General features: G+C 30.8%; 10 protein-coding genes across 10 annotated transcripts; 4 read left to right on the forward strand and 6 right to left on the reverse strand.

Annotated features, from left to right (window-relative positions):
• Positions 1-473: 473 nt before the first annotated feature.
• On the reverse strand, positions 474-1,802 carry EIN_217870 (hypothetical protein; the record flags this gene model as incomplete). The annotated part of the gene is made up of 3 exons (XM_004262045.1): positions 474-1,063; positions 1,102-1,267; positions 1,434-1,802. 3 exons carry the CDS (start codon positions 1,800-1,802, stop codon positions 474-476), a joined length of 1,125 nt encoding a protein of 374 aa, XP_004262093.1.
• A 587-nt stretch (positions 1,803-2,389) lies between these two features.
• Positions 2,390-2,954, reverse strand: EIN_217880 (hypothetical protein; the record flags this gene model as incomplete). The annotated part of the gene is made up of 2 exons (XM_004262046.1): positions 2,390-2,443; positions 2,523-2,954. 2 exons carry the CDS (start codon positions 2,952-2,954, stop codon positions 2,390-2,392), a joined length of 486 nt encoding a protein of 161 aa, XP_004262094.1.
• Positions 2,955-3,063: 109 nt separating this feature from the next.
• Positions 3,064-3,624, reverse strand: EIN_217890 (midasin, putative; the record flags this gene model as incomplete). The annotated part of the gene is made up of 1 exon (XM_004262047.1): positions 3,064-3,624. The coding sequence occupies one exon, from the start codon at positions 3,622-3,624 to the stop codon at positions 3,064-3,066; it is 561 nt and encodes a 186-aa protein (XP_004262095.1).
• An 819-nt stretch (positions 3,625-4,443) lies between these two features.
• On the forward strand, positions 4,444-10,320 carry EIN_217900 (protein serine/threonine kinase, putative; the record flags this gene model as incomplete). Its single annotated transcript, XM_004262048.1, has 1 exon — positions 4,444-10,320. The coding sequence occupies one exon, from the start codon at positions 4,444-4,446 to the stop codon at positions 10,318-10,320; it is 5,877 nt and encodes a 1,958-aa protein (XP_004262096.1).
• Positions 10,321-10,459: 139 nt separating this feature from the next.
• On the reverse strand, positions 10,460-11,196 carry EIN_217910 (hypothetical protein; the record flags this gene model as incomplete). The annotated part of the gene is made up of 2 exons (XM_004262049.1): positions 10,460-11,108; positions 11,153-11,196. The coding sequence occupies 2 exons, from the start codon at positions 11,194-11,196 to the stop codon at positions 10,460-10,462; spliced, it is 693 nt and encodes a 230-aa protein (XP_004262097.1).
• Positions 11,197-11,420: 224 nt separating this feature from the next.
• On the reverse strand, positions 11,421-11,804 carry EIN_217920 (hypothetical protein; the record flags this gene model as incomplete). The annotated part of the gene is made up of 1 exon (XM_004262050.1): positions 11,421-11,804. One exon carries the CDS (start codon positions 11,802-11,804, stop codon positions 11,421-11,423), a length of 384 nt encoding a protein of 127 aa, XP_004262098.1.
• A 1,546-nt stretch (positions 11,805-13,350) lies between these two features.
• On the forward strand, positions 13,351-14,187 carry EIN_217930 (hypothetical protein; the record flags this gene model as incomplete). Its single annotated transcript, XM_004262051.1, has 1 exon — positions 13,351-14,187. One exon carries the CDS (start codon positions 13,351-13,353, stop codon positions 14,185-14,187), a length of 837 nt encoding a protein of 278 aa, XP_004262099.1.
• Positions 14,188-15,171: 984 nt separating this feature from the next.
• On the reverse strand, positions 15,172-16,788 carry EIN_217940 (hypothetical protein; the record flags this gene model as incomplete). The annotated part of the gene is made up of 1 exon (XM_004262052.1): positions 15,172-16,788. The coding sequence occupies one exon, from the start codon at positions 16,786-16,788 to the stop codon at positions 15,172-15,174; it is 1,617 nt and encodes a 538-aa protein (XP_004262100.1).
• Positions 16,789-17,190: 402 nt separating this feature from the next.
• EIN_217950 (hypothetical protein) lies at positions 17,191-17,862 on the forward strand (the record flags this gene model as incomplete). The annotated part of the gene is made up of 1 exon (XM_004262053.1): positions 17,191-17,862. One exon carries the CDS (start codon positions 17,191-17,193, stop codon positions 17,860-17,862), a length of 672 nt encoding a protein of 223 aa, XP_004262101.1.
• A 336-nt stretch (positions 17,863-18,198) lies between these two features.
• On the forward strand, positions 18,199-19,068 carry EIN_217960 (hypothetical protein; the record flags this gene model as incomplete). Its single annotated transcript, XM_004262054.1, has 1 exon — positions 18,199-19,068. One exon carries the CDS (start codon positions 18,199-18,201, stop codon positions 19,066-19,068), a length of 870 nt encoding a protein of 289 aa, XP_004262102.1.
• Positions 19,069-19,548: the final 480 nt, after the last annotated feature.

Here is a 19,548-nt window from a genome sequence, read left to right on the forward strand (position 1 = left end):
AAAAAAATACCAAAACAACTTGTATGTTTGAAAGATAGAATTAAGTTTAGGGAGTGGAAAAATAAAGAATTAAAATATTTCGAAAAAAATATGCCCACAAACTTATATAACAACTGAAATGATATTTGAAATAATGAAGAAAGAAAATTTATTAAGATTTCTTAATATGATGAATAGTGTTGAAAAATGATTATTATACCAGTTAACAGTTGCAGTTGTGAAAGATCATTTAATTTATTGGATCATGCAAACCAACCAAATTTGAATGATGAATATCGTGAAGAAAAATATAATGCCAAAATGATAATAAATAATATAAAAAATAATCAAATAATCTTATTTTTAAATAAAAAATAAAAATTTAACAAACTGTTACCTTACAAAGTTCTGTAATAATAATCATTAAAAATATAATGACATCATCCTTGTATCACAAATTTTTGAAACTTTTTAAAAGAACAATAATTATCACATTAACAAAAGTTGAAGTACAATAAAATGTCCAAAAGTGCTCTTTTCTTTGTCTTCACACCTTCATTTCCTGTTAAATTCTGAAATTCTACAACACGGCCAATCAACTCTTTTTTGACTTCCTCAAGCCATACAACACCCAACTTCTCTTTACTCATCTTCTCTTCAACACACACTCGAATAGTATTCTCTTTCAACACAGCAATTCTATAAATGAAATAACCGATATTGTCTGTTCTCTTCTTTGAATCCACAGTCTTTATTATCTTTTCACTCTTATGAATTTCTTTAAAGATGGGTCCCAACGCTTTATCAGTAGCGCTCGTGGTGTTCGCAAACGTCTGACTTTGAACAAAAAATTGTACATTCTTCTTCAAAATGTCATCGTACTCCTTTTTAAATCCATACAATTTCCGGTTCGACTTCTCCACTTGGTCTTTGATCTTTTTATGGTTAATATCATTCCATATTATCAGTTTCACAAACTCCTTAATTTTAGTCTCAACAGGTTTAGTCTCTCTGTCTATGTCTTCTTTAATTCTCGATACAAAGACATTGTAGTATTCCCAAGTTTGCGTCAACATCACCTGACCTTCCCAAATCACGCATTTCGACTTTCAGAGCATTCACATATTTGAATAACTATGCCAAGTACTTTAAGTCTCTCTTCAAATTGTCCATACGTGCACTTATACATAAATTGATTCATTGACTCCAAAAAGCCCAATTCTATTTGTTCGTCGACTTCATTGTTCACCATCTCATCTACCATCTTCCAGACATTAACAAACCACGCCTGGGATTGAATCAGTTGATCTTCATTCAGACTCTCCGTCATTTTATCCCAACTCTTCAACTGCCAACATCTCCACTTCTGTATTATAGTAGCAACCACATTCATTTCTTCTCGTAATGAAACATACTTCGCAGCTACCGTCTCCCAATTTTGAAGCTCACCAAACAAGATATGGAGGACTATCAAATATTTCATGAGAGGGTCTGTCTTTTGGGAAGTTCTTCAGTCTCTCTATAATAGAAATGATCTTCACCAACACCTCATTCTCAGGGAATTCCTCTAACAACTTCAAGACATGTGTGCACAACGGTTCTAATTTTCTAAGCAATTCGTTGACTATATAAACACTCAAATCTTTGTTCAAATCAATCGTTCTCTCCGCCTTCGTCTGACTTAAAATAGCTACTTTCTTGTCTATGAAAATGTTACGGAATGGAGAACTAGTACAATCAAATTCCTTTGGAAGTGGCAGATCTCTTGTGTTGAAGAACTCGTCCAAAATTTTTTTAATTATTTTGTTCCTCGTCTCATACATCTCCTCAAAGTTTTCTTGGCATTTCTGTGCTTTCAGTTACTTGTAAATGAGTTTCATAATAAACTGAATTTCAGAATCACTCATTCGGACTCTTGCCTTCTTCTTATTTTCGTTCTATTTACATTGAAAGACTCTGTGTTTTTAATAAGTCTTGAACATCAACAAAGAAGTCAGGAAACATTGCTCTATACTCTTCTTTATATTCATCTTCATCCACAGCAAGTTGATTCGTTTTAGTTGTATATTTATAAGTCACTTGTTCTTCCTCTATAATCTTTCTTTTTTCATCTTCCGCGTTTTTTAGTGTAGTCATCAAATGAAGCAACAATGAGATCATTTTCATCGCACCAGCTTTGTCACCCCACATCTCTCGAATAACATTGACCAACACTATTTTGATTAATTCACTTCTGGACATTCTTATTCTCTTCAATGTGTTGGATAATGAAGTCTCCAATGCATTTTACTTGTTCTTGTATCATATTAGAATTCATTGAAAATGTAATAACAAAATTTATTAACAGTTCAGTATTTTCATTTCGCAAGTGCAGAACTATCTTCTTATACAAACCAATTCGAAGAAAATCCTAATAAAGCCCAAACAAGACGGATATAGTCAAATCCAAAAAGGGATAATTTTTCTGAATGTGTTCATAAAAATAATTTAGTCTGTTTTTGCCACATTGTTTCTTGTGTAATGATGCGAATGAGTTGAGCAACTTCATTGACATTTTCAATATCATCATACAGTCTTTTGATCTTTAAGTAGTCTCCATTCGATGATGAAAACAATACAAATTCTTGATACAAGTTTTCATACTTTTGTTCTGTAATTCTTTCCTTGTTGAATTTTTCGTACTTTTTCATTCCACTTCGAACAGTATTTCTCGACATTTCCAAAAAGTTCAGTATCCGCTTAAACTTTTTTTTCGAAACGTGACTCTGTAAATTTATGTCACTTTTTATTTGATTACTAATTATTTTAATACATTCATTTGAAACAGAAATGAAATGTTTTGGAGAACTCCATTGGGTCGATGCATGGAATAGAAAATGCTTAATATATGAAACTACTGTATTTAAACAAATTTGCACTCTCCTCTTTCTCTGAGTTACTACAAATCGTTTGAATAATCTCGTTGTAAAATTCATTGAGTTTACGACTGATCAAATTCAGTGAGACAGAATATCACACTTTTGTTTTTTTTTTACAAATGATGTCACTGATATCATTAATTAGTTACCGAATGTTGTTCATAACTCATTGAATGATATCAGTGACATCATTTGTTGAAGAAAACGAAATGTTCTTAATATCTTTAAGCAAGTAAAATTGTATCGAAATTGGTAGATAATCCAACACTTCTTTTGATAAAAAAAGCTCTTGGAATAAGTCGTTTGTAAGTGTTTGATATATCGGATGTAAACTTCTAAGCATCACACATAAGATAATATATCGTTCAAATTGTAAATTTTCAATTGTTCCCACAACAGCAAAGAGCATTCGAAGCGAAAGAACGTGGTATTGTGTTTGTTCGTCCGAAGTGTGTAAATTACAAATTGTTTTATCAACTAATTCCAAAAATTCATTATAGTTCTGTTCAACGACCAAATACTTCGAATAGACGTTCCTAATCTTTTTGTATGACTTCGATATAATACTTTTGCCATTACTATCAGCACCACGTTCATTTAACACTAAGTACCGATTTGGTTCAAAGAGTGAATTAAGTTTGTCAAGTACAGTCGGGTTACAGAAATTGACATTTTCCATTAAAAACCAGTACCCACATTTTATACACTTCACTACATACCATCCCATTCAAATGAACCAATCGACTTCTTCTGTTGTGTCATTTTTATACGTGTTATTTCAGACTGGAGATATTCATCATTAAGTAATTTGATTAACCTTTTTAATAATATTCATTTCAGTCGACAAGAAGATACAATCATGTTTCCTATCAATTTCAGACAATTTAGTACATCTATCCAGTGTTGAATAGATAGATAACGCTTCCTTGTTTGTAATCAATTTAATGTAATCTCGAAGGTTTTCCACAAATGACATTCAAAAAATCAAGCATTACTTGTCCAAAAAAGAATAACTACTTGAAATTTTCATTTTTTAACTCAAAAACAACAATTTTGGGAATTAGCTTTTTTATGTTCATTTTTCTAACCATGGCTTTATTCTAAAAGTATCAAATATATCTCACATTCATAGCCTTAATTCATTGTCACTATTCATTTTATTCAATTTGTTTTATACTATATAATATAATTTAATTATAAAATATTTATAATATTTTTTTTGTCATGTTATGGATTTTGGAAAACAATTAACATTTGTTTCATTTTTAAATTCCCAACTAAAAACAATTACTACTTCAAAGAACATTGGGCAGATAAGTGCCTTGTTAAGGAATTAGGTTAACATTCCCGTTTTTACAGCAATTAAAATTGTAATATAAAAACAAAATGGTAATTCGGGATTGTTTTTCTTTTTGTAAATCGAAATTTCAAATAATAAAAAACAAAATTTTATTTCGTTAAAAATTTATTTTGAATTTTCAAATGTCCAAAAATATATACAAAAAACAATTAAGTTATTATATAAGAAAAATAATATATTAAAATAATGAAATATTATTATTATTTGGATAAACTTGAAAAGAAAATGAATGTTGTATTTCTGATTCTCTTTATTGGTGCTTTCTCAACTTACTGTAACACCTATGAAGATCAAGGAAATATTTATTGGTGTGATAACGGTAATCAGAATGGATTTAGTATAATTTCTTATACCAACGGAAATTATATCTTGAACATATTTTCTGTAAGCGCAACAAGTATTACATTCACTCCAAACAACGATTCAACAGTTCGCCTTCCAGATGTACGATTTAACGGAGGGAGTTATAGTAAAGTTGTATTACAGACTGACAACTCCAAGCAGCCATTCACAGTCCACAATCTGAATATAGACAAACTTATTTTAGATTTTAAATGGATTAACACCGAGTTTACACAAATAGACACAACAATCAATGCTAGAGTTTTTTTATATAACAAACCAACCTTTATTAAATCGATGATCAATGAAAGAATGTACTTGGTGTTTAAAACAAAGTTCAATGACACTAACAATTTATATGTAAATATTGACTTCACTTCAAGTGTATTTGATGTATATCCAATCATTGGCTTTATATCTTCAATTCCAATGTTGGACGATTATTTTTTAAATAAAACATGCGTTTACCTCTTTTCTGGTAATGCTGTTACAATCAAAAATGTGTATTTGCAAGACTCTAAATTTCTTATAACAAACTATGGAGTTCTTTCAATATGCAAACGTGACAATTATAACAGATTTGTATTACAAAAACAACCAGTTACATACACAAACGATTGTTCTTGCAAGATGTTGAATGGCAACGTTGCGATGCAAACGACACTTTTCAATTATCCAGACTGTATTTACAATTCATCATACCTTGACTTATACACAACATATACGGATACAACAACTACAATTGGTGATTTAAATATGTGGAATACAATAATTTTTATGAAATCATATCAATCATTAATTATTGGAACTGATATTATATTAACTTTAAACAAACTTTTTGTCATACAAGGAGGGTGTTATATAAATGGACTTGTCAAGATTGAAAAACAGATACATTCACAAAACAGAATACCAATATACTTTGAAACTACACCCACTTTTGGTTATACTACTAATTATTTAACAAATGATGTCATTTTTTATTACAAAACAAAGAGCAGTTCTTTTGATTCAATTACAAGTGTAACCAAATGTGAACATGCTGTTATGCATTCCAACTCGGACTGTAGTACAAGTCAAAAATGTTATTTAAATGGAAGTTCGACTGTAACAACAGCCAATACATATAATGGAAAAACTAATTTATTTTGTGGACTCAATACACTCCCTTTTCTGTTTGATCTGGTATTCTCTTCAACGTTTGGAGGGAGTTATAAAATCAGTGGAGAGTCGTATTGGAATCAACTTTACTGTTTGGCAACGAGTTGTAATTTAAGTTCTACCAAAGTTATTGATATCAAGAAAATAGTTGTTGACAACACTTTTGGAGATTTAATTTTGAACACAGAGATTATTATTGAAAACTATGAAATTACTACAACTAAAACATATAATGTCACGATGAATATGGACATAACAACTTTAAAAATTGATATACAAAACAATATGAATACAAACATTCTATTTGTTATTAAGAACGGTACTTTGGCTATTAAAAATATTGAAATTGGCTCCTCCGTGATAACTTGTATTGATATCGTTTCATCCAAAACTTCAATTACAGAATACTCAAGTGTTACAATTAATAATTCAAATTACAAAGTTATGACTGATTTACTCTCACAAAGATTACTTAGAATATGCCCAACCAACAATGAAAATTCAACAATTGCGTGCATTGAAAAAGCATCACCAATTGCAACATCAATAACTTCCGATTATAAATACCCTCATTGCCCTTGTACACAATCAAATTGCGTTGTGCAATTTTCTGGTGATGTTTTTAATTTACAAAACGTACAACTTCAAGGAACTCTAATGATGAAATATCACTCTTCTTCAGTAGAACCAAATATTATAAATGTGAATAATATCAATTTTCTCAAAACAGAATATGGAATGAATAATGTTATTCACTTGTATAAATCTGTTCATGTTGAATTTGGTAAACTCACAAAATATGATTCTACTCAAGTATTAAAATTTGACTCACCATTTGTTGTTGACGGAACCAACATGCTGAAATGTGCTCTTTTTGCTGAAGTTCATTTCACAAATCAACAATTTACAATCGATTCATTGAGAATTGCAAAAGATACAGTAACATCTGTTGTTGAAGACACAGTAAACAATTTCAATATTAAAGAAATCATATCCACTAATCAAATTAGCGCAAAAGGAACTCCACTTTTTATTACCAAACCAAGTCAAATGCAACTCAGTGTTGATGTAAGTGATTATAATGATGTATTGAATTATGTGTATCCTGTCATGTTCACTTATAATAGAACAGTTATTAATAAGAATCTGAAATGCGACGGACAAGTAATTTTCATGGGAAATTCGCAATATTCAGATTGCCAAAAATATGGATGTGGAGAACATGTATGTTACTACTCAAATGTATTCTATCAAAGGAATTTTCCTTCTTTAGTTGATTACAGCTGCCCTCCAAGTAAAAACAATGAAGGTGTGAAAAGTTCGATTTATGTGACGTCGAGTGGAGCAATACTAAAAATGACTAAAAGTGTTGATGAAATTATTTTGATGGCTTCTTCAACAATAAACACACCAGTTGGAACTTTTGTTTTGAGAAGTGAAAAAAGTAATTATGTAGCTATATTCACAAATACCAATAAAAATGTTATATCGATAAATGATACAAGTACTTCTTTTAAAATTACAGCGAGTGGAGATTGTGTTGTTATAACACAAAAATTGGGAATTACAGAATCAAGCGATACACAAATTTACATTAAAAATGATGGAATGTGTGACGCATTTTATTTTAACGAAAATAAAAAGTGCATTCAATGCAAAACCGGGAAATTATTTGGAAATACATGTTATGATGTGTCTTCTGTTTCAAATTGTAAAAATTTGAATAAAAATTTTGGGTGTGAAGATTGTAAAATTGGATATGGCAATTTGATATATTCGTGTAACAGTTGTGGTTCCAATTGTAATCGGTGCGTGTCAAATACCTTACGAAATTCATTTACATGTATCGAATGTAAAAATGGTTATTATTTGAAAAATGGAAAATGTGAAACGTATGACAACACTAACACTAAACTATTCTCATTGAATTATACAATATTATGTCATAGTGGATATTACTCTACTGTAACGAGTTGTGAAAAGTGTATCGATAATAATTGTGATGTATGTGTTGAAAATGGCATGAGGTGTGTTATATGTAACACCAAATATTATTTAGAAAACGGGAAATGTATACCATACAAAGAAGGCACTGTATATTCACAAGATTTCGTAACATGTGAAAAGGGGTATTACGTGAATATAATTCAAAATAAAGAAACAAAGTGTACTAAATGTTCAGAAACGTATGGTGAAAATTGTGAAACGTGTAATTCAAAAAGATGTTCAAAATGCACAAAAGGTGTTTTAGATTTAAATGGCTTTTGTACATTAAACAGTGGGTGTGAGATTATTGAAAATGGTATGTGTGTCAGATGTCAAGCTGAATTGAACACACGGTACTTTAATGGTGCTAAATGTGTATTATGTGATAAAAGTGTGAATTGTACAAAATGTGAATTTAATAAATGTGTAGAATGTTCAGAAAATAGTTATTTGTACGACGGCGAGTGTCACTCTACTATCAATAAGAATTGTGAAATTATTAGTACAACAAACAACTTCTGTTTAAGTTGTCCAAATGGGTTTTATTTAAACAGCCAAAAGACGTGTATGAGTTGTGGCAATAATTGTAGTGTTTGTTCTTTAGAAAGTGTATCGAGTACGCGCTCTTTTAAATTGGATGACGCTTCTGTTAAACAAAATGATTTAACTTTGGTTTGTAAATTGTGTAAAGGTGGGTATGCTTTTAAAGAATACACAACTATATGTCTTGATTCAAAAGAAACAACAGAAAACTGTAAAAATGCAATTCCAGGAACATCTTCAAGTGGCTGTGCCGTATGTATGGATGGGTATTATAGAGATAATGTCATTTGTAAACCATGTATTTCCAATTGTCAATTTTGTAACACCAATTCAACGTGTTTAGGATGTGCATCAGAGTATTTCTTGTTAACTAATTCGACAAGATGTGTTCCTAATTCTGAAAATATCAATTGTAAAAAAGTGTTGCCAAATGGGTGTGACACGTGTAATGATGGCTTTTTTGTTGATAAACAATTTTGTACTTCCTGTGACTCAATAACACCTTTTTGTGTAAATTGTAATACACACAGTGGTCAATGCACTTCATGTGTATCCAACTACATTTTATCAGGACAGTCTTGTGTTTTATTTTCAACAATTGAACATTGTAAAAAAGAACATAATTCCAAATGCTCCAAATGTTCTTTTTGGTACATTCCAAGTGAAGATGGAGATCATTGTGATACACATGCAGTTTGGTGGTTTATATTAATATGGGTACTTTTTGTCATTATAGTAGTGATTATAGTAACTCTCATCATTTGTTTCTCTGTGAAGTATATTATGCAATATATGAAACTTGAAGAACAGCGCGAGAAAACAGCTATCTTTGATATGAACAAATCAAACATCAGTTTTATGAAACTCGGCACTTCTCGTGTTATGGTAAATAAGCACCAAATTGAACTTTTAGGAGACGACAAAATTGAGATTCCAGTCACAGAAGAAAGTCGCGAATTGATATGTATTGGAAATGGTGATAAGACTGCCATTAAAGTACAATTCAGTTTCAAAGAGAAGAGTGACAAATACACCATTCGAACCACGCCTGAGTTATTTGTAATTCCATCTGGTAAAGCAGCTGAATTTGAAATTTTTGTGACTCCACTTTGTACATGTACTGTAACAGACAAATTGGTTTTAGTATCCGTTAACATGAAGAAAGGTACTCCTGAGATGAATGAAATTCCAATACGATTTCAAACAGTCATTTCATCACGACTTGATTATGAAGAAGTTGTAGAAGAAAAGAAAATTGGCGAAGGATCATTTGGAGTTGTCTACAAAGGGACTTATAGGAGGAATATTGTTGCTATTAAAAAGATGAAGAATGAAGGATGTACAAGACAACAAATTGAAGAATTTGAAAAAGAAGTGAAGATGCTAGAAAAGTTCAGAAGTGATTATATCGTCCATTTCTATGGTGCAGTATTTGTGCCAAAGAGAATATGTCTTGTCACTGAATTTGCGGACTTTGGAAGTTTACAAGACTTAATGAATCACAAAAAGAGTGAAGAAATTGAGATGAACGTACGTATTAAATACATGTTAGACGCATCTAAAGCCATATTCTATTTACATGAAAATGGGATCTTACACAGAGACATCAAACCAGACAACATTCTAATCTTTTCACTTGATTTGAACGTAAAAGTAAATGCTAAATTGACTGATTTTGGTTCAAGTCGAAACGTCAATTTATTGATGACTAACATGACTTTCACAAAAGGGGTTGGAACACCAAAATATATGGCGCCTGAAACACTCGACAGAATGAAGTACAAAAGACCTGCAGATATCTATTCTTTTGCCATCACAATGTATGAATGCTTTATTTGGGGTGTTGCGTTCCCAAAAAGTGAATTCCAATACTCATGGAATATAGTTGATTTTGTGGCCTCTGGAAAACGACGACAAAAGCCAGGTTTTGTCACTGATAATCAATTTGAGATTATCACAGAGTGTTGGAAACAACAACCTGCAGACCGACCGCCCATCGAGGATGTTGTTGAAAAGTTAGAGAAACTATAATAGATAAATACATTGATATACACTTAACTAATTGTTTATAATTATTATTTAGAATCAAATATGATACTATATTTATAGTAAATTTAAACTTTAAACTAGAATTTGTCTTTCATATTCAAAAGAGCCATTCATTTACCATCTATTTGTTCTTCCCACCCTTCTTGCTATCCTTCTGCACTTTGTGACCGTCTGGGGTGTCGATTTGGTAATTTGATCGAGTCACTTTAGCGAGTTCCTTGTTGATTGTGTCGAAGTCACCAGGGACGATTGTGACTCGATAGACACGATCACTTCCGCCCTCATTCATTCCGGCCACTTTCCCAGACTTTTTTAAGACTGGGTCGGCCACTTTACAGTAATTTTCTGGGATGGTAACCACTATTTCCATCTCAACTCTCTTCATGGGTAAGACCGCATTGATCTTCTTTTCAATTTCTTTGATCTCCTTTTCCATTGGCGCGTCCGGGTCAATTGCAAGGTGCATAGCTTCAAACGCGTTATTAATACGTACAACGGGATGCGGTTTGTCTGTTGTTGGGTCAACGTAATACATGTGGACGTACTCTATAAGTCTCTTCTTCTTCTCTTCAGTCTGTTGTTTGCGTTCTTCTGTTGTAAATTGGATTTCACCTTTCTCCGCCATGAACTGAAGTATCGCTTCCGTTCCCTTTAAGCCCGGAAAGGCCTTTGCAAGGTCCGTAGGTTTCGATAGGGTTCCCTTCTGGTGGGGCGCCATATAGATCTCATCCGAAAATGTCGCATTAGAAAGACTCAACTTTCCTACTGGACTTTTAAAGCACAGCCAGGCTTAAATAAGGCTTCAAAAACTAACTTCTCGTGTTTAAACCGTACAACTTGGTAATTGGCTTTCGACATCTGTTTTTGAAGTTTTGAGGCTTGACTTATATAGGCTTTATATAGTTTATTTTATAGATAATTTTACTATTTAATTTACTAGAATTTATATAATATTTCAATTCCATAAAAATGGTTTTTATTTTTGTTAAACAAAAATTGAAAAAATCGAAATAAAAAATTGAAAAAATCAATTTTTGACAATAATTGAAAAAATCGAATATTTGAGAACAAGACAAAAACAATCAATTTGCAGCGAGAAGAGCAGTGACGACTGGAACGAAAATACTTCCGAAATAAAGGACTGCAGTCACGACATTTGAGGTGTGTTGTGACTTTGAGCCACATTCCATTGGTTCTTCTTTCACATCTTTTACTTCAAAATTATTAGTTGGAAGTGCTGTTGGGAGTACAACAGCATCTTCGTCTGCACAAAATAGCATAGGGTTTGTGTGGACAATACCCACAACACTGTGACACATCTTACATTGTATCTCAAGGACTGGTAATGCCGCACGATGTCCCTCTTTTATATTTGTATTAACACAATCGGAAAAACTTAATGGATTCTGTGAGATGGTATGTTCATTTAAAAATATCTCTGTTTTACACTTTTTGCACTGATACATCCTTTCAAATACATTTTTAAAGTTCTTCATTTTTCGACTAATAGTCGTATTTATAACGTCTTTTATTTATTAGTATACCAAAAAACGTCCGTTATAAAGAGAAATAATAAAAATTGTAAAAAGTTAATCAAATTTAAAATCAATTCACAACGATTTGAGGGTCTTCTTCATAAACTTCATCTTTGGAATATACACTGAGACCGTTTGGAGAGTTTTGTAAAAATTTTAGTTTTGGCGTTGGTCTAAATAGAAGAAGCATATATATGGAATACAATGGGAAAAGGAGGAAATCTACAATTCGGCAGCAAATAATGAGTTTGAGTGAATTAATTTTATCAATAAGAAAACTTAAAAGATTCTTTAAGTTTGAGATAATTAACAAAACTAAATAACACAAGACAAATGTGGTATACATTTTTGTAGTTTTTGTGTCGTTTTGAGAACTGTGTTGGAGAACTCTGATATTTTTGAGAAGCGGAAATAACACCGCACAAGAACAGAAAAGATCAATTGCCCTTAAAATGGTAATCAATTGGTTTCGATACATTTCGTTTTCGTTGGCAATGATTGAAATAGTGTTTGAAATGATTTGAATATTAATAAAGAAAAGTAAAATCTTTCGTTCGTTGAGTCAAAGGGAATAGTTTTGTTCCAGCCACTGCCGACCAAAATTGTTGTGATGTAAAAGAAGAGTGTTTCAATAATTTTCGTTATATACAAAAACACCTTCCATTGTGTCTTCCCAAACGTATCAACTTTTCGTAATACAAAAGACTGAAAAGAAAACGAAAAGACTTCAAATAAGAAGAATGCAAGAATTAAAGTGTTTGACGAATTGAGCGTTTTAAAATGTTTAACAAAAAGAAAAATAGCAAGAAAAATAATTCCAAAAAATAGAAATTGTATATCAGTGATAATGTCAAGTACTTTAAAAACGTCATAAGAAAGATAGTGAGTACTGTTGTGAATTTTGTACGATTCAGTTATTTTCTAACTATGAGCAAATGTAAAAATATATTCAAAACCTGTTTTGTTTTTTTTTCATTTTTTTAATCAGAATTGTTTAATTGGAAAAATTCAATTAATTTAACTGTTAATAAAAGTAACATCATAGATATTTTTATTTCTGTTATAATTTTAATATGATAATATTTCAAATATACCCAGGTGGTTTTCGTTTTGGAAATAATACAAACTTTGTGTATATATGTTATTTTTACCAATTCTATATATAAATAGACATTTTTATTTTTTATATTATTTAATTTATACAATCTATAAATAAAATTATAATAAAATATTTAATTATAATTAATGCATTAAGAGTTAAGTTTGTTTTCATTTCACAATGTATAAAAATAATAAACGAATAATTTAAATTAAGATCAAAAAGACCAGACAGTGCCAAAACCATTGTACATAATATGTCAAGATTTATTTGCTATTTTAGTATTTGTTCTAAAAATGGACTGTTTTGTCTTCATTCATTTTTCAAATGTCCAAATAATTAGTATAAAAAGAAAAATAAAATTCTGTGATTCATTCAATGTTCTCTGTCTTCCTGTTTATCACAGTATCACTCGCAGCTTATCCAGTCGACTTACAGTACCCAGTCCCATTCTGGCATGTTTTTGTTGGTATTGACACGCATTTTGGCACTTCTTTTAATTACGAAGTCGATGTTCCAAACAACATAGGCAACAAGTGTTACACAATCACAACTGGTGTCTCTGTCAAAATTGAAAATACTCGGTTGAGCATTTTTGACAATTCAAATTGTAATGGGTACAGAAAAACATACATGGATGCAAATAAGTATTACAAACAGTGTGGCATTTGCAACGGGTTTGGAATAGCTGGTAGTTCATATCTCGCATACATGGTGATTCCCCTTGACAATCCAATCATGGGAAAATACGTAGTTGATACTACTGAAGCCAATTGCCCAGCTGGCAATTACATTCCATCTTACATTCTCTCAACACAAAAAGAACTTAGCTTCAGTTACATCTTGGGTGGTGTTAACGATGTTTACAACTTTGGGTTCAGAATCAATCAAACTGACAAAAACCACATTACAGGTGAGTGGCTAGACAAACTTCCAACAGACTCAACAGCTAAAGTGTTGTTCTCAAAAGAAAACAAAAAATGCACACTTGTTAAAAATCACTGGGTTAAAATCGAGTTGGACACTTATGATGTTGACAACTGTGAAATTGTCACAAAACCTGGTCAATGCTACAAAACAAGAGCCGCAGTCGATCCTGTTGAACCTTCTAAGCCAGTCGAACCATCACAACCAGAAACACCAGAAAAACCATTAGAGCCAGAAAAGCCAGTGGAACCTTCAAAACCAATAGATCCATTAGTGACTTCCACATAACCATCAGAATCAGATAAACCAGCTGAACCAGTTAAACCCGAAGGATTAGTCACTTCCATAACACCAACAGAAAATCCAGAAATTTCAAATCTTGATGGTGCTTTGTCCATGACAATTTTTATCTTGATTGGACTAGTTGTTGTGTTAATGTAATCCATTATCATTGTTGTTGTTTTGTTATGTAATGTTATTTATAATACAATTAAATAAAATTTTTATCATATTAAATTAACAATTTAAATATTAAAAAAATTAATTAACAATTTTAATAGCATTACATCGAATTCAATCGAACTAAAAAACACCAAATCTCAAGTTTATTAAATACCCATTTTAAAAATTTGATAATATGCATAACATTACACAAACAAAAAAACACAATAAATTGTCTTTAAATTTGAAATAACAAGTTAACCAAATTAATTCGTGTTATTTTAAGTGTTAAATATTAATTTATTTACTCTAATTTAAATTGAATATTATAATCTAATACACTTTCGGGGCAGACCTTTCCCACCCTCACCCCGTTTACCAAAATAAAATATTTGCCGCGAGTATTTTTTGAAGGAATCCACTTTTCAGCCACTGTTTGTGCGTCCCCATGTCGCCCACTTTCCTTGTCCGTACTGTGTGGACGCGGATGTGGTTCCCCCCGCTTGCGGGGGGGTCAGGGGGGATCCGCGCCAAGGGAGGACTTGGAAAGTGGGTGAAACGGTGCACAAACAGACTGTTTGAGTGCGTCTTTATGAGCCTTCTTTTCAATGCTCCGTCTCACTCGGTTTCCACTGACTCGAGGTGATTTTTCGGCATTTCTTGAATTCGGGAACCAGACCTAATATTATCCAAAACGCCCATTTACTATAATTATAATTAAAAAATTATAAAATATAGTAAATTAATTCTATATTTAGACGGGGTGAGGGTGGGAAAGGTCTGCCCCTACACCTTTCTTATAAATTTTAAATAAGTGAATACTATCTAATTTTAAAATCCAAAATATGCGGCATTACTTTCTTGGTCTGGATAATCTTTTTCCCTGTGTGGAATAACAAGCACAATTTTTTGTTTTTTCTTCTCATTTTTAGCCCCACTATTTTGGTCGTCAGTCTTTTCAGTCTTTTCTGCCGCCTGTCTTTTTGCTTTTGGAATAAAAATAGTCGTCTCTTTCCTTTCTTTAATTTGCATTTCTTTTGTATATCCACTTTGCTCTTTTTTTGCTTCTATTTCCTTTCGACTTTCTTGTGTTTCTATATTTAAATACTTTTGGATTTCTGTAGGAGTATTTACAAGTTTATTCAACACAAATATAAAATACTCAGATCTGTAATGCACGCACTCAAGACTTTTCTCGCATTGTTTATGTACAAAACAACAATTATCACTCGTTTTCACATTATGAAATGATTCAAACAAAGTGCAAAACTTTTTTGGTTCAAAATTTTCAATGTGGCCAAATTCTTTGCAAAAACATTGAAAAAATTCGTTTTTATTCAAAAAATTCAAATAATTCCCATCGACTCCCAAATTTTTTAAATCTTTCAAATCGCAGTCAAAAGTGACAAAATACTCTTCACAATGATTTTTACAAAACTTTTCTATTTCGGTCTTCGCAAATTTATTTTTAGACTCTTCTTGGTCTTCATAGTAGTCTAAGAGTACAAGAAACAGTTCAATAGAACTGCTTGAATCGCTCACTCCACTTGGGAGAACATGTTCAAAACATTCATTTTTATTAGAAATAAATTCGACCATCCCACTCGCTTCATTTCTCTTTACAGATATGTCGCACAAAAGCAGTTCAAAGACTTTGTCTTGAGTTCCAATGAAATTTGTGAACATCACAACGAAGTTATTTTCAAATGAAAACGGCGCTTTTTTCTTCTCAAAAATTGCATTAGAAATCACTTGAGGAATTTCATAGTGAAATTTTTGGATGGGGACGTTGAAGCGGAGTAAAATGGCATAAAAGGTGTTGATCATACTTTCCGTCTCTTCTCTCGAACACGCAAAACGACTTTCAACTGTTTTGTGGTAGTCGCATCGTTCGTCCAATTTCCGAATTTTGAACAACTTGTCGATGTCTTTCTCAAGTTCTTTTCTATTATAATTGATGTCAAATTTCTTCAAAAGAGTGTCAAGCAATTTGCCGAGTGTTATATAAGTATAATCGTTAAACACTTTTGCCATCGACGAATTGTCCTTGTCAATACCTCTCAAAAGGGACACAATAACTCGATCTAACATCGGATCATACCCTTTGTCATATCGTTGAAAGACAAATATTTGAACTCCCATATTTTTGTTAGCATTGAAGTAATGGTGGAAGCGTTCAAGTGCTTCTTGAGGTGATGGGAATGCGTCAGAATAAGTTATTCCGTTGATTTCACACTGTCGTGGCGCAGTGTTCTTTTGCCCTAATATTGTGTGGAATTTGTTCTCTTTGATATGACCAGAAAGAGAGACGGTAATGATTGAAAATTCATTCAATTCGGGTTTCACATAAGATTGAGAAGAGTGTTGCACGGAGATAAAATGAACTTTTGTGTTTTCAATGTCAAAGTTCTTTTTTATTATTGAATCAAATGTTTCGAATATAAACATAATGATAAATTATAGTTCTTTTCTTTTTTTAAGTTATTTCATTCTTATAATTATACTTTATAGTTTCTTTTGATTTTAAGAATGATGGTTATTTTTTTATTTTTTTTAATTAATTGTTTACTATATTATCGTTTATTTAAACTATTAAGTAAAGAATAAAACAGTTTGTTTGATTATAATAATTTCATTATTAAATTCTAATAGAAACAATGGTATTATTATAATTATAAAATTAGTAATCATTTAAAAAACTATAATATTTAATTCATTTTCTAATGAACGTCACGTTATATCTTAAAACTGCTGACTCATTTTTCAACTTCATTTTAATTAACAAGAAGTGTCAATTTACAGTCAATTTTTTACACGTCGAATTCTCTTTTATTTATCATATGATCTCCAATGGTTTATAAAAAAAACTTTACAATAGACACTGTAGACCTCAATTATCTCGATGTCCCATTACAGTCACTTGCACTTCCAAAACGCATTCGTCGATACCAATCGTCTCAACAAAGTATACCAAAGAGTATAATTTCTAAATTAGAAAGTATTGGGTCAGACGAGTTTGCTGAATTATACAAAACATCTGTGACATCGTCTGTTGAAGAAAAAGTTCACAATCTCTGTGAATGCATGGAACATGTTTTAGTAGTCCGATGCGTCTATTTCTACATGAAATGTTTTACTGAAAATTTTATTCTCCAAAAAGTTGACAAAAAATACTACCCGAAGTTCTTCTATCTGATTGAACATCACTTTTTAATAAAGGAATACTTAAAGTCGTCACATAAGATGTGTAGAAACCTCTTTGAATTACGTTGGAGTTTAAAAGAAGACGTGTATGTACAAGTCTTCTTGTACATATACATAGAGTCTTTTGTGAATGTAATGTTTGATAATTACAGTATTTTTCTTTCTGAAACACTGCATTGTGTTGCAAAGTATTATTGGAACATATTCAACGAGTTTTTCTTTGACAGTAAAATGAATGTGAAAACACTCGAAAAGGTCTTTTACCAAGACCGAATGTTGATTACCAAATTTGCTGTTTATTTGCCAAAAATAACTTAAATTTATTCAAAAGAGAGTAAACAAGGGAAGAGATGTGTACTTCGATTGGTCTCTGTGATGTGTTATTTAATATTCCAAATTAAATTCAAAAAATAATATACTTTTTAAATTAAATTAGTGTAGTACCAAATAAAATAATTGATAAGATATATCAATAAGATTGAATATTGGATTAATAAAAATGTTTTATTTAACAAAACTAAATACTTTAAAAAGACTCCACTTTTATTTATTTGTTTTTAATATAATTTATTTAAATAACTAAAAGTCAAAACTCAATCTTTTTAATTGTTTATAAAGTGTAAACCAAAACTGTTAATTACACAAGATTAAAGTATGGCAAGAATTGACGGATATCACATGATGATTGTATCAAAATATTTTAATTCATTTGAAGACTTTGTTAAAGTCGAAATGTTAAACAAAAAGTATTTTAAAAACACTGAAAAGTTCCACTCGAACCCAATTTCACTAACAAATAAAAATTTAAAATATTTTCCAAACGTTGAAACTTTAAATCTTTATAATGAGACAGACGACGACTTTGGATATGAAGTTTTGACTTCTAACACAACATATCCTCAAAATATCAAAAAACTGTTTTTCAAAGTGAATGTTTGGTACGAAGTTTCTTATAAGAAGTATACCGAGTCTTCAGAGGTGTTTCTCGACAAAGTTTCTTTCAAGAACTTAGTGCTTGTTAATTTTAATGATTTGAACAGTGAAGTTATTAGCCCAAATATTCGAGTGATTGGAGAAAGGTGTTTTAAAAATGCGCCAATAACAGACGTAGTTATACCACCAACAGTTATTAAAATCAAAGATAATGCTTTTGAGAATTCAACAAGATTACGTCACATCTCATTCCCACAGACTGTATGGAATATACCACAATCAATGTGTTATAATTGCAACTTACACTTATTGACGTTGCCATTTGGGGTGACTAAAATATCGTCTTTTGCGTTTATGAATAACAATATTAGAATAATCACATTGCCAGAAAGCCTCGAGATTATTGAAGATATGGCATTTGCAAATAATGAAATATTAAGAGATATTACAATACCAAAAAGTGTGAAAGTGTTGAAAGAAAATGCGTTTTATAAATGCAAAGAACTCATTAAAATTAAAGTGTTCAGTATAGATATCATTGAGAACAATTATGGCATTCTCGACATAATAAAAAAAGAAATTTATCAATAAAAGTTTTTTTTGTTTACTGTTTTATATTTAAAATGGTTCTCAACTATAAAATAATTGATTTTTTAGGTTTGACAATGAAATCTATTACAACACAAATCAATATAAACACAACTTTAAAATTAAAATATTAATACAATAAATTCAATAGAAATTGTTTCTTTCTGATATTTAAGTTTGATATATAAAGGGATTATTTGATTTATATTTTGAAAATAATCTTATTTCTTGTTATTGTATCGTATATTTTTATCAATCCGTTAAATAAAAATAATAAAACAATCATTCAGTTTTTTAAACAAAAATGATTTATTTTATTATATAATCGTTTCTTAAGTATTATAACAATTTATTTATCAAAAATCCAAAGACCAAGATTATTTTTAATAAACAGTTATATCAATTTATAAAATCCAAATTATTACTTTCGACAAAATACCTTAAACTTAAAAGCTTATTTAAATAAATACTGTATTTTGGACG

Source organism: Entamoeba invadens (genome assembly GCF_000330505.1).
Source record: "Entamoeba invadens IP1 unplaced genomic scaffold scaff_1105074725673, whole genome shotgun sequence".
Lineage (NCBI taxonomy): Eukaryota > Evosea > Mastigamoebida > Endamoebidae > Entamoeba > Entamoeba invadens.